At 36.8% G+C, this 14598-nt stretch overlaps 2 protein-coding genes across 2 annotated transcripts; both read left to right on the forward strand.

The window, feature by feature from the left end:
* Positions 1-3385: 3385 nt before the first annotated feature.
* On the forward strand, positions 3386-6295 carry snrpf (small nuclear ribonucleoprotein polypeptide F). Its single transcript, XM_028011791.1, has 4 exons — positions 3386-3539; positions 4101-4226; positions 5630-5694; positions 6075-6295. Exons 1-4 carry the CDS (start codon positions 3537-3539, stop codon positions 6139-6141), a joined length of 261 nt encoding a protein of 86 aa, XP_027867592.1. The 5' UTR covers positions 3386-3536; the 3' UTR covers positions 6142-6295.
* A 37-nt stretch (positions 6296-6332) lies between these two features.
* Positions 6333-14438, forward strand: amdhd1 (amidohydrolase domain containing 1). The gene is made up of 9 exons (XM_028011790.1): positions 6333-6598; positions 7112-7218; positions 7876-7940; positions 10139-10416; positions 11683-11908; positions 12548-12672; positions 12741-12834; positions 12903-13063; positions 13867-14438. Exons 1-9 carry the CDS (start codon positions 6462-6464, stop codon positions 13970-13972), a joined length of 1299 nt encoding a protein of 432 aa, XP_027867591.1. The 5' UTR covers positions 6333-6461; the 3' UTR covers positions 13973-14438.
* Positions 14439-14598: the final 160 nt, after the last annotated feature.

Below are 14598 nucleotides of genomic sequence, written 5' to 3' on the forward strand. Positions count from 1 at the left end.
AAACGTCAAGTTCTGTTTTCCACACGAGCGTCTGCGCTCCATAATTGACGCAGAAGCAGATTTACTGGGACTTTTCCGAGCCGGTCCGCATTACAGCGCCCCCTTGTGTTCCGGAATTGTATCCAAATCTCAACCCGTGTAGTCGGAGCGTGACCCGTTTTCTGTGGATGTGACCCGTGTCCAATAAGCAGTGAGCCAAGCTAAACTATCTCACCTGTTTCCTCGGTTCTGTTTGTCTGTGTTCGGTCAGTGGTTCCGCTCCCCCTCAAGGAGACATTTTCTCTCCAAACAGCCTCACAGCAAAGCTTCCTGCTTTACATAAACTTTATAGTTTCTATTTACTGTAATCACAAAATTTTATTTGAGCCGCTCTGCTTTAAAATGCTGTTTGTAAAGTTATGCAATAAAAAAAATAAATACTAATAATATATATTTTTTTTGCCTGTTAGAGAAAACACGCGGTTGCTCATTTTTCACCTTCTTATTCAAACTGTTATAAACGTTTAACTATCAAATGAAATATTTAGCTAAGAGGATAAACATTTAGTTTGTAATTTAAATATTTAGTGTGGAGTAACAGAATATATTTAGCTATCAAAATAAACATTTAATTTGGAGTTAAATATTTAGTTGGGAAACTAAATATTTAACTCTATACAAATTATTTATTTGGGACCTAAATATTTAGCCTGCAGACTAAATGTTTAGGTTTCTAATTAATTAAGTTAAACATTTAATTAGAAAAATAAATATTTAGCTCAGAATTTAACAACTAAAGATTTAGATTATAAACTAAATATTTAGCTTTCTAACTAAATGTTTACTTTGGAAGTTAAACAAAATATTTAGTTTGAAAACTAAAACTTTAGCTCCAAATTAAATATGTTTTTGGGGAAAGGGGAACAAAATATTTAATGTGGAAGTTAAATATCTAACTAGTTTGCAAACTAAATATTTAGCTTTCTAGTTACATATTTATCTGCAAATTAAATATTTAGTTTGGACCTTTGACATTTATAAATGTAAGAATAAGATGGTTAAAATATAACTTTGAAAAATGAGCAGCCAACATATAAGATAAATCTTACTGTTAATTTTTTAATGTGTAACTTTTCATCCTCTGCTGGACTTGAACCAAAAGTGTGGGAAGATTTTGTACTTGGTTTGGTTCGTCGGCTCCACGCCTCGTCCTCTTCCCTCCGTTTAGCGGCTCCAGAGGCTCGTTGCTCCATCAGGCAGCAGACTGGAAAACATTCCCGCTTGCTCCCTGAACAAAGTCGGTTCTTTCCAAATAATGACGTCGGCAAACGAAAGGCTTGGAGTCGATGCCAAGATAATGACTGGGAATCTTATGACACTGAGGCCACATTGTTTTAAAGAGCCGTGGCTTAAATCCTAGAATAGTTTATTGTCTTGGGAAGGTCATGAACAATAAACGTAAAAAAAAAAGAGGAGTGTATTCTTTTTAACAACCACATGAGAAGCTGCATGGGAGGTTTGTGCTTTTCTTTCTTTTCAGGTCTTTCACAGTTAAGATCATATCTTTATTCTATTTTAGATCATTTTCCAATGATGTTTTGATTCTTAACTGGTCAGTTTAAGCCTCCTAATGGTCATACACTGTAAAAAAACAACAAACAAAACGTCTCTAATCTTTGTTGAACTACCAGTAGGTGTGGTTGCCAGATTTATACCGTATAATACAGTAAAATGTGGTAAAATTCTGTAGAAATTTAGTAAAATGTGGTAAAATTCTGTAGAAATTTAGTAAAATGTGGTAAAATTCTGTAGAAATTTAGTAAAATGTGGTAAAATTCTGTAGAAATTCAGTAAAATGTCAGCAACCACAGCTGCTGGTATTTTACCATAAATTAGAGACAACTTTTTTTAAATAATGTATGTGAAAGCTTTGATTATTTTAATGCCTTGTTTAGTATATTTTTTCATTTCTGTTATATAATTTTTTTTAATATTTGGTCATTTTGATAATCTGTAATTAATCTATTGAAATCATTCTATTTATAGTAAATTCACAAATATTTTAGGTATTTAAACTGTTTGTATATTGCCTATTTTGTGTAATTTTTCTGATTTTTAGTGAGAGTATGAATTGTTTTGTCACATAGTCGAAACCAGACCCCCTGTTGGATAGGATAATTAGGGGAAACTTAACTAAATAAGTGTAGCGATGCAACGTTAGAAGCATTTCAAACATATTAAGAAAGTTCCAGACCAATTTCGCAGGAATGTTTCTGAAAGAACTCACCTGTTCCTGTAAAATCAGATTTTACCTTATTTACTTAGCGGGTTTCAACTTGTCCATGTGCGTCAGTAATGGATCAACTCTTCACAGCAGGGAAAAAAGTGCAATTACCACACGATGATGTACGTCTGAAGAAAAAAAAAAGAAAGAGCTGCAGAGACAAAACTTGCATGACCTAGATCTCACATGAAAATCAAATATTTTGGATGCCTTAATTCAGTTTTCGGCTGCACAGTGGCGCAGTTGGTAGCACTGTTGCTTGCAGCAAGAAGGTTCTGGATTCAATTCCCGCCCCGGGGTCTTTCTGCACAGAGTTTGCATGCGTGGGTTCTCTCCGGCTTTCTCCCACAGTCCAAAAACATGACTGTTAGGTTAATTGGTCTCTCTAAATTCTCCCTAGGTGTGAGTGTGTGTGTGCATGGTTGTTTGTCCTGTTGTTGCCCTGCGACAGACTGGCGACCTGTCCAGGGTGACCCCCCCTCTCGCCCGGAACGTTAGCTGGAGATAGACACCAGCACCTCCTGACCCCATTAAGGGACAAGGGTGTTAGAAAATGGATAATTCAGTTTTCATTTCGTTAAACATCTTACTGTCAAACACTGTTTTATACAAGAAATTGAATAGAGAAAAACTAATTGTTTTCAGATTGTAATAGAACCCAATAATCTGAAATAGAGTAGCATAGAATAGAAGAGAATAGAAACAAAGTAACACAATGCATAAAGATTATAAAAGAAAGATCACAACAAGACTTTGGAACAGGATAAATAAATTAAAAAGTCAGAAGAAGATGCTGTTTTAAGCCAAGAATTATTACATTCAATAGAAACATTTAGTACTGAAACATAAATATTTACAAAAACTGTAAAATCAGAAATATATTGACTGGTGATTGTGGAAAAACTAGAAATATGACAAGATAACAATAGTTATTACACTGCAAACTTAATTAGCACATTATCAATAGATGGAGAAAAGAATTAAATGTTTTATTTTATTTCATTTTTGCCTCTTCCTTAGTTTTAATGTTGTTTTATTTAAGATAAATCTCATTACTTGTGTTCCGGTCTGTTTAGTTGAGTGTACGCATATCTGACCGCTAGGTGGCGGTGCAAGAGAAAAAAACAGGCAAACGCTGTCTCGGCATCAGGAGTGACGTACTTCCTGCCGGCGGCAAAGCGTGCTGCTAGTTGTTTGAACCCAAACGTTCCTGTGACGAAAATATCGCATTTTCTACTTTTAGCGTTTGATTAACTACTGAAGCGAAATAAATATGGTGAGTAAACTTTTACCGCGGCCTTTAAGCTTTGTAGATATGACGTAGCGTTCTTCCTGTTTGTGTGTTTCCTTTTGTTTAGCGTTAGCATCGTTAGCTTCTCATTCATAACTACGACCATAGGTAAAGCTGTCACAATTCGTCAAACAGACTGTTTAAATAGTCGTGTTTGCTTCCGTCTTCTGTAATTATTTACATGCAATCATTTTATTGAAAAGCAGAACTTCTTTAATAGACTAATTACGTTGCACGGAGGTGTATTTATTTATTCATTCAGAAAACACGGAGCTACTACAGCTAAATGTTACACTATCAGGATGTCGAGCTTTTACTACTGTGATTTTTTATTAGGAAATTTTAAAAAGTCCCTTACCACAAGTAGAATAAAAGCTTTATAAAGTTGTTACTCATGACATTTGGTTTAGAAAATACGTGTTCCTGTTACTGTACCCATGCTTTCCAAACAATAAAATATATCACTATGTCTTTGTTTCGCCTCTAATTTAACTGGTAGCTTGTGGTAAACTAAAGTTTTCTTTCCTGTTTCTTTATTTCCTGCAGAGTTTACCTCTGAATCCGAAGCCTTTCCTCAACGGCCTGACAGGAAAACCTGTGATGGTGAAGCTGAAGTGGGGGATGGAGTATAAAGGCTACCTGGTGTCTGTGGATGGATACATGAACATGCAGGTGGGAACAACTTGGAGCTCTTCCTGACACTAATTATTATTCACAATGTGAGAATCTGAACCTAATAATTCAAAACAACATTTTCAGATGTCTCAGTCAGTATCTTGTGATGTTTGATCCAAACAGGATTTACAGAAACATTTAATATGCTCTTTTTTCTTTCATCGCAAGAATTTAAAAAAAATAATGTTGACAAATTTCTGTTATTCGAAACCAAAGTTGGTTCAATGAGCTGCAGTATTAAGCAGGTCTTATTTTAACCTATAATGTTCAGAAGCTTATTTATGTTCCAGTATCTGTTAAAATTTCAAGTCGTAAAATTTGATCTTTAATATTATTTTGAGGTAGGACAAAATATTTAGGCAGAAATGCAAATGCAAACTAAATATAGAAATGAGAGTAAATATATTTTGTAGATGTTTTATTATCTCTGAACGTGGAGTATTTGTTGTGGAAACTGTGTAGTCATAGTAATACAACATGCAATGAGATGAATCATTGATCTGCTTTAATTTATTAAGATGCAACAAATTTGACTTAAAGAATGATCTTAACTCTGTTCTTACTGCTGAAGATTGATTAAACATTTTTAGTTAGTTTTTTTTATATCAAGCCCAAGTTTTTATTTAAAAAACAAAAATCTGACTACTATATATTTTCAAAGTAAAATATTGCCTGCTTAGTTTGTTGTTGAAAAAAGTCGCAATAAAATTCTTTTGTAACATTATTTTTTTTTAAATGTTTTTGGCCAGCGATTACTTTTCACTTGGTGGCTTTGTCCTCATTTAATGCCCGTCTTCAATAAGCTGCGCAAAGAATAATAATAATAAAAAAGAAAATAAATCAAGATCAAATTATGAAACATTTAAAGCAAAAAACAAAATTTACACCTGCTAAGACGTTGAATAATTCTTCACTTTATTCTACCCAAAATCCAGCAGGGGGCGCTGCAAAATCACCTTCCTTTTCATCCACATTTCAGTAAATTTATAATCTTTTCAACAAAAAAAAATAAATAAATTGGTAACTGTTTACCCAACTTTTTCTGCTTAGTTGTTATAAAATAAACTGGATGATGTTCATGTGGTTAACACCTTTCAGTGAAGAACATCTCTAAAATGAATAAACTCTGAAAACAAACATAATTTTGCAGCTATGATAAAAAATAAAATAAATGAGAGAATTATTAGCAGAGGTGTTTTCGTCTGATCTTAATATCCAAGTGAACTTTTGTTTAGTAACGTTCTTGGTTAATTTTTGCCAAGCAGAGTGTTTGTTTTAGTCTGTGATGCTTTTGTAAAATGGCCGACGCAGGACAGAAAATTATTGGAGGAAGAAAACAAAACGAAAACATCCCGTCCCACTAAAACCTTCTGACCTTTTTCATGCATGATTTCCACCAGTTGGCGAACACAGAGGAGTACGTTGATGGAGCGTTGGCGGGGCATCTTGGTGAAGTGCTGATCAGGTGTGGAAACAGTTTTCTATTGCATTAGCGCTGTGGTTTATTCACATGGAATGGTCTGAGAAAGACGTGTGAAAAATTAACATTTTACTGCCACAATCTGACACTGAAACACTTTGGAAGAAACAATCTTTAATAAAAGTTTGTGCAACTGAAACATTTTTTTTTGTTATTGCAAGTTGGATAAGAGTGTTGAGGAACTTTTATGTAACAATCACCACTTGACTGCTAATATTTGTTAGCCACTTTTAAAAATGGGAAAGATGAGAGAGCATTATATTCAAGACTGTTTTTGTTGCAGCAGAAAACAGGAATCCTAACCAACATCTGTTAATAATTAAATGTGCTGAAAAAAGTGTTTGGATTTTTTTTTCCTTCCACAGATGCAACAATGTCTTGTACATCCGAGGTGTGGAAGAGGAGGAAGAAGATGGAGAAATGAGAGAGTGATGATGATGATGATGTTTTTGTAGTTGTACCTGGTGGTGGAGTTAACGTGTGTTTGTGTTTTCACCATGTGAAACAAATTTTGATTTTCTTTTTTACTATGATGCCTGTTTGCGTGTTGCGATGCAGAAACAATAAAACAATTATTGTAACATTTCTTAAAGCGGATTTGTGTCCTTTTTGTTTTTCTCTCTCTCTGAATCCTAATGTGTTTGAGCTCTGCCCGCCCATCTCTCTGCGCACTTTGACCTCTTCTCTCTTTGGCAAATATTTACCTCGTTTCCACCCTAAAGTGGTCTGAGCGTTGCATTTGAAGAGGGAAGATGTCCAGAAATCACAGGCTGCTGGTGAAAAATGCCAAGCAGGTTGTTTTAATCTGCAACAACGGGGAGAAGTTCCTGACCAGGCATGGGATGAACAACCTGAGTGTGATCGAAAACGCCAGCGTTGTCGTCGGTAGGTGAGATTTAACAAAAAGCATTTAAAAACAATTTCTAATTTTAAAAAAGTGACGATACAAGCTGCTGTTTGAGGTAGAAAGTGGTTAATTTCTCCCAGCATGAGAATAAATTGTATTGTTGCTCTTTTTTGTTTGTCCAGTGGCGCCCTCTGTTGGATATTGTTGATAATTACACCAAAAGTCACTAAAATGTTTATTTTTTTTAAGCTAAGTTTGTCACCAACTACAACCAAGAGCCAACTTTTGTACATTTCTTAATTACAGTTTTTAGTTTGGCTTTCAGTTTTGTGCAAAAGATTTAAACCAACCCTAATTGCTTCACATTATCAGCAATTAGTAGATTTCCAAACTGTCTGAAGGAGTTTTCAGTCTGATTCATGACCTCATTTAGTGGAAGAAAAGCGTAAATAAATTAGGGATGACCTAAGACTTTTACACATTACTTCTTCCACCTCAGCTGCAGTCATTAAAAGTATTCTTTTTTTAATTCATGTGAATTGTTTCTCCTTGCAGTGATGGTCTGATTAAAGCTGTGGGTCCTGCAGAAACCATCAGCGCTCGGTTCTCGGAGTCCTCCTTCGATAATGTGATCGATGCTGCAGGGATGTGTGTTCTTCCTGGTGAGCATTGGCTGCAGTTTGCTGCATCTGTCTAATTCATGCAACTTTCAGACCTTAAACATGGAAAATGTTCAAACTGCTACAGTTAAAAGTGCTTTATTAAGTTTATGTATCTATTAAGGGTAACTAAAAAGCACCTTCAAAATGAAGTCAAACACTTTTTAGTAAAAACTTATATTTATTAAATCTATTTAAACTTAAATCTATGTAAAGAAGCCATAATTTAAACATCTTTAGACATGATGCCTCCAAGTCAACTAAAAAAAGGCTCAGTTTAAATTAGAAAGCTAAAAAGTAGAAATTTAATTGGAAAATTTTAAGTATTGTATTTAAAATACATATACCAGTTAGAGAGGACAATAACAGTTAGCATTAACCCATTAATATTTTTATTTTATTCTCAGTTCTTAAAACTGTCCTTTTTTCCACATAACATCTGACATAAAATCTTTTTCCTCTCAGTATCTTTTGGTTTATGTGGACTGTACAGAGAGCATAAACATTGTGAAATTTAACTCATAAATCTGTTTACTTTGTAAAACACAGATATCTAGAAAACAAAAATGGAAAAAAATTATATTTGGAAACTCAAACTTATTTCATTTATTACAATAAATGAAAGTACTGAAGTTGTTTTTCCTTGTTCCTTTGTTTCAGGGCTTGTTGATGCTCACACTCATCCAGTCTGGGCCGGAGACAGAGTTCATGAATTTGCAATGAAGGTATAAACATCCTGACTGAGTCTGTTCACTCCCACAGCTTCATTCAGAACTTCTGGGAAAAGTCTAGAACTGGATTATTATTATTTCCCAGATGTGGATAAACATGAATAAGGAAATGCAGGAAAATATTTATTATTTTAGTCCCTCTGTTCACCAATCCTTTCTTTAAGTCTGCCAGCTTTATGCATGGTGTCCTCAAAAAGTCTTAAATTCATAAAAATAAGGCTTTAAAATAATGAATTTAAAAACATTTAGTTTAATTATCACTCTCATATTTTGTGTGAGAGGACTATTTAATCTTGTGGGCAGAAATCTTTATTGTGTTTTGTGCCTTGAGGCAGTTGAGGCTACCGCTAACTAGCTGCTAATGTAGCCTTGCTAGTTAGCTTTTTTCCTTTTGCCTCTATAGTTGCACCTCACTGAAGCTGACCGCACCTGCTTCATATCAAACATCTGCGCTATGTTTGTACAGCAGATTTTTTTTTTGCATGTCCTGCTATTATTTTGAAGATATTAATAAATGTTTCCAGAGGTCCTCAAAGGTCAATCGACCCCACAAGTTACAAAATCAACTGTTTGTCAAGCAACTGTGCTATAAAAAATTTTAGCTTCACAAACATAGCAAAATTAATTTATCTCAATTTTGTTTGGTTTTGTTAATCTGTGGATTTCTGGTGAGCTCTGGAAACGTTTTTTTTAAACTGTAAAAAGTTATAACAGTTGAACAAATGTAGCACGGTTCATCGACACCGCATTTCGCTCGATTTTGTAAATGTGGACCGGTTGGTTGACCTTTGGTGAGGAAACATTTATTAATATCTGTAAAATAATGGCGAGATAAACGACTTTTCTCCTGCTGCGCAGGCGTTGGACGCCAATATTTAATTTGAAGGGGAGGCAACCTCACTTTCCGTTATGAAACCAACGGCTACTGCTAACTAGTGATGTGTCGGTCGCGAACGATCCGGCTCTAAGAGCCGGCTCTTTGAAGTGAATGATTGGAACCGGCTCCACAATGGGATCCGTTTTAGGATCCTATTTGGGAGCCGGGTTTTTTTCTACAGTATATCGCTGTCTCTCCGCCTCCCTGTCGTTGTGCTTGTGCTTTGCAAGTGCCAGAGCCGATAGTTTTTCCCCACATCGTTTTTTTTGTCCTGCGGTGCCTCGCTGTCTCTCCCCCCCCCCTTCTCCTCCCCCTTCTCCCTCTCCTTGCGCGTTTTGCTCTTCTGCCAGTGCTAGAGCGGAGAGTTTTTCCCCACATCGTTTTTTTTGTTCTGCGGTGCCTCGCTGTCTCTCCCCCCTTCTCCCTCTCCTTGCGCGTTTTGCTCTTCTGCTAGAGCGGAGAGTTTTTTTCCCTCGGTCGGTCCACTGCCCTCATGTCAAGCGTGTGCTCCACACATCTGACCAATCACACACAGTTTCAATTAATAATGTGGCGGGAAAACACTGGAAAAAAAAGTTTATCTCCACTTTTTTTGTGGAAACGGCAGGCAATTGGCCAAGCTGTATAGCGTTCGTCGGCAGGTGTTTATGTACAGACACTCACTCAGCGGTCAAGAAGCACAGAAAGAAGGGGAGTCAGTGCGAGAACTGAATAGGTGAAAATAAATGAGTGACATAAAACAGAGCAAGATTTGGACTCATTTTAATGCTACATCAAGCTCCAGGGTAGAGTGCAGACTGTGCAAAGTCAGCATTTCCTATCGTGCAGGCTCGATAAACAACCTGCACAACCACATGCGGACATCACACGCATCGGTATTGCTATAGCATTGTTATGCGTCATTTTTACTCATCATAAGTGCTTAACAATGTCAATAATGAAACAAAATATTATAAAATTAGGTTTAAGCTATTAATTAATTAATAATGTCAAAAATATATATGGGGAGCCGTTTGGGAGCCGAAAGAGCCGGCTCTCCACAGTAAGAAGAGCCATTAGAGCCGCATCTCGAAAAGGAGCCGAAAATCCCATCACTACTGCTAACTAGCTGCTAATATATCGTTGCTAGCTAGTTAGCTGTCTTTTGCGTCCATCCTGGGTAAGTGTAAATTTATCGCCAGTTGGCCACTTCTGTTGCCAACTCATGTGATGTTACATGCATTAAATTAAAAAAAAAATAAGGCTTAAAAATCAAAATTGAGCTGGTGAAACATGTAGAAACCGCTTAAAGATGGCTAACACCTCCGACCTGCAGCTAGCCGGTGCCACCTACATGGAGGTGCACCGCGCTGGAGGAGGAATCCACTACACGGTGGAGCGCACTCGAGCCGCCGCCGCCTCCGACCTGCTGGCCTCCCTGAGGAGCCGGCTGCAGCGGATGCAGCGAGCCGGAACCACCCTGGTGGAGTGCAAGAGCGGATACGGCCTGGAGCTCCAGACGGAGCTGAAGATGCTGGAGGTGATCGAGGAGGCGAGCAGATCGCTTCCCATCAGCATCTCCTCCACGTACTGTGGAGCCCACGCTGTGCCCAAGTAAGAATCCTTACCGGAGTAAAATACTAACTCCACTTCTTTAGTATTTAATGTTCTTCTATACGCTACAATGTGGTCACAATATCTGTAAGCGCTATCATATTCTGTGAAGATCTATATTTCTATAATATTAATGGTCAAATGTTAGTTTTTATTCTTTGTTGTTGCTTGAAAAGTTCACGTCTTTTAGCGTAGCATAGTGTTAAAATGCTGCAGCGCCTCCTGCGGTCATAATATATGGTGGTCACAGAATACGGTGCAACACCGGTGTTCTGTCGGTGTAGCATACCGGAAGTTTGTTTTGATAGTCTGTCGGTTTAACCACCAGTGTTTATGAAGCAGTATGCTGTTTTGATAGGTGCTTCTTTTAGGCCTGTTGGAATAAATTAACCAATCATTATTTTTCTCTCTGTCTTTGTTCCAAAAATTGAATGACAAAAGTCTTCAGCCTGGTGCTTTGGTGTCAATTAGTCATTTTTATGACAGTTTTGTTTACAAAGACTTCGTAATTAGTTTTTCTTGGCTGTTTCTATTGTTTTCTTTATTTATTTTGGATATTTCAAATGTCTACCAGTGTTAAAGTTCATTGATATTTGCGAATGGAGTTGAAAATGGTCTCAAAATGACATTATTGTTGTTTATTGCAATAACCTCTGGGACCTAATGATAAATTGTCCCAGTAATTATTGCGATAGACAATATTATTATTTAGAAACAATTTCCAAGTAATATGTTGACAACGGGATAATAATGCAAGTTCACCCTCAACAAACAAACACTTAACATTCAAACTGGAAGACATTTGAAATATCCAAAATAAAGCAACAAATGCAACAGAAATAAAAACCACTTAGAACGGCAACCATGAATAAAATGGTTTTAATTTAATGTCTGAAAACAAATTTGACCATATTAATCACTAGAAGGGAAATTATTGAGGCCATCTTAATTGCTTATTGTGACAAGTTTAGCTTTTTTCATATAGTACACAGTTTAAAATGCAGCAATAATCATTTAAAAGTTAAACATTCTGCGACATATTTAATCTGTCAGTTTGGGGGAAGAATTTATAAGCAGATCAAACGCCAGATTAAACCATTTTATGACTCCACTTGCTAAAGAAATATAGAAAACTAGAGTGTACTTTTTAAAAAAAATATGCAGTTAATTAATATAAAATTTATGCACCAAATATTACACAAAAAGCCTGGAGTTATGCTGAAATGATGGGTTGAATGTAACGCAGGCTGTGTTTCTGTCCCTCAGAGGGAAGACGGTGGCAGAAGCCACAGAGGACGTCCTGCAGGTTCAGCTTCCTCGGCTGAAGGAGCTGATGTCGGCCGGGAGACTGAAGGTCCAAAACATCGACGTTTTCTGTGAACAGGGAGTTTTTGATCTGGACTCGACGCGCGCCGTCCTACTGGCTGGGAAAGAAATGGGCCTCAACATCAACTTCCATGGAGACGAGCTGCATCCCATGAACGCTGCAAAGGTTTACCCAGATCAAAATCACAGTATTTACAGGTTATTCTTACAGTTAATCAATTTAATTGGATTAAAAAAAAAAGACAAATTCTGCAAATTTTTAATTTAAGCCTTTTTTATAGGATAGAAATGCACAAATAATTAAATTCCTTTAGTGAACGCTTGACCATTTGTAGCAAAGGATCTGCAGTGTTGGCTGATTTGTTTATTTTTGAATAAATCAATAAATAATTGGATTTTTCTTTTTACAAATGTAGTTTTTCTTAATTGCAAAATGTATATATGTACATATATATAGTTTCAAGTTTTACATTTCTAAATAAGGCTGCAGCTAACATTTATTTTAATAATAGATTATTCTGACAACTGAATAAAAATTGACATATGCTGCAGATTTTTTGTGTAATCACTTTTTATGCAATTTCCATAAAAAATGGAAATTAGCAAATAAAATAAATATTTTATTGCTTAAAATGCAGGAACAGATCATAACTTACTTTACAATGCCACTGGCAGAGTTCTGAGTGGAACATATCTACATGTATATCTTCTGTATATATGTATACATGTATATGTTGCTCATTCATCAAAAGTTTATTATTTGAATTGATTATTCACCACATTAAAACAAGCTGCTGTGTCTCAGATGGGAGCGGATCTCGGAGCGCTGGCTATCAGCCATCTTGAGGAGGTCACAGACGAAGGGATCGTCGCCATGGCGAAATCGAAAACCGCTGCCGTCCTCCTCCCGACCACGGCTTACATCCTACGGTACTGAGACAACAACCTGACTCTCTGCTCCTGGGATTCGTAGTTCATGGATGTTTTTGTGCCTTCAGGTTGCCTCAGCCTCGGGCCAGAGACATGCTGGAGGCAGGCGTGATCGTCGCCCTCGGCAGCGACTTCAACCCCAACGCTTACTGCTGCTCCATGGTCGGTACTCGTCTCTAGCTTCCCGTCCATCCCAACCCGTTCTCCTCATGTAAATGTTTTATTTCCAGCCGGTAGTGATGCATTTAGCCTGCGTCAACATGAGGATGTCCATGACTGAGGCTTTGGCTGCCGCTACCATCAACGCCGCGTACGCTCTCAGCCGCTCCGACACGCACGGATCCCTGGAGGTGAACAAACACGGAGACCTGCTGATCCTGAACGCAACACGGTAAATATCAGATCTTAACTGTTGTCCTAGCAGGACTATTTAGTCTTATGTTCCATGTAGTTTTTTTTCTCGTGGGACTTTAGTCACACGCCAACATCATTGGCTTTTGCGACTTGAGGCGGTTGAGTATGGAAGGCCAAAATGGACATAAATCTGCTGTCTGAACAAAACGTCAAGCCGAAAAATGCTGGTTTTTTACACTGAAATTGTGTGTCATGCTGAGATGTTTAGTCTATGCAAAAACTTCCATACTGTCAACACTTATGTTAATTATTGCTGATGTTTGGCTGCGTAATTGCTCTGTAAAACAATTAACACAATTTAAGACCTGTGTTTTACATATTTAAGGCCAATTTACATGTTTCTTAAAGAAATTAAGACTTTTTAAGATCTTAATGTATGTTGCTAACGTTCTCAGCTTAAATTAACATCAAGATGGCTGAAAGTTGGGTAGAATTTGATGCTTGAAACAGCAAAACTGGCCGACATCAAGTTTAATGTCAGCCATATTGTGAATTTATGGAATGGATCAATGATGGGAATCCTAACAATTTAAATAAACTCCACTTGTTATATGAAGGGAGCTACAACTTGGTGATATTTAAAATGAGCTCCACAATCATCAATTAATTCAAACTTTATTTTTAAATGTAATGGAAAAACAAACTGTTTTAATCATTTACCGGCTTCGATGTGAGTCTGTATAAACCCCTAACTGAAGCTGATTTTCATCCTGGACTTATTTAAAGTCAACCAATTTAAACCTTTGTCTTCATTTTGAACACTTTCTCTGCTGTTTGAAGGTGGGAGCACCTGATTTACCAGCTGGGCGGGCACCAGGAGCTCATCCGCTACGTCGTCATCAGAGGAAACATCGTGTATGATAACGACAAAACCCTGGACCTCTGACCCCGAAGGAACTCCCAGCAGAGGCACGTCTAAAAATAAAGCCACACTTCCTTCCAGCTTTCAGAACAAAAACTGCTGGGTTTATCTATGCCACCAACTTAAGTGCATATTTGTGAATGAACAATAATTAGCGGTGTGTGTTTAAGTCTCAGTCAGTAGCAGAAATGACCAAACAAAATGGTTGGATTTATAAAAAATGCAAGATTAACACGTGGACTTTGTAGCCTAAGAATATCCTCGTTTACTTTGTGCATTTTAGGTAATATTTCTACTTTTTAACAAATATTTCAGTTTTTATTCAGATAAAAACACATTCTTGACCAAAAGTCAACCTTTGATTGTTCTAACAACTTTCTTATGACATTAAGTTCCACAATCTCACTTCTAAAAATTGTAATAGAAAAGACCCTTTTATGTAAGCATATTTGTACATTTGGTTACAAAATAAAAGTTTGTTTTTCTTGAATTTTTCATAAATCCTTGTGTTTTGAAGGTTCTGCAGCTTGTTGCTGAGTTTTGATTGGATGAAAAAGCCTGTCTCTGATTGGCTGATGTGGTTCATTTGCATATCCTTGTGCTAGAACACTGACTGCATAGTTTGGTCACATAATTACATAGAATCAGAT

Source organism: Xiphophorus couchianus, unplaced genomic scaffold (genome assembly GCF_001444195.1).
Source record: "Xiphophorus couchianus unplaced genomic scaffold, X_couchianus-1.0 Scaffold1000101, whole genome shotgun sequence".
NCBI lineage: Eukaryota > Metazoa > Chordata > Actinopteri > Cyprinodontiformes > Poeciliidae > Xiphophorus > Xiphophorus couchianus.

Excerpts from the sequence above, each read along its gene's own strand:
- snrpf (XM_028011791.1), top strand. Across the intron at positions 4,227-5,629 it reads ATGGATACATGAACATGCAG|TTGGCGAACACAGAGGAGTA; the intron begins GTGGGAACAACT and ends GATTTCCACCAG. Across the intron at positions 5,695-6,074 it reads CTTGGTGAAGTGCTGATCAG|ATGCAACAATGTCTTGTACA; the intron begins GTGTGGAAACAG and ends TTCCTTCCACAG.
- amdhd1 (XM_028011790.1), top strand. The coding sequence starts at position 6,462 with ATGTCCAGAAATCACAGGCTGCTGGTGAAAAATGCCAAGCAGGTTGTT. Across the intron at positions 10,417-11,682 it reads GGAGCCCACGCTGTGCCCAA|AGGGAAGACGGTGGCAGAAG; the intron begins GTAAGAATCCTT and ends TCTGTCCCTCAG. Across the intron at positions 13,064-13,866 it reads CTGATCCTGAACGCAACACG|GTGGGAGCACCTGATTTACC; the intron begins GTAAATATCAGA and ends TGCTGTTTGAAG.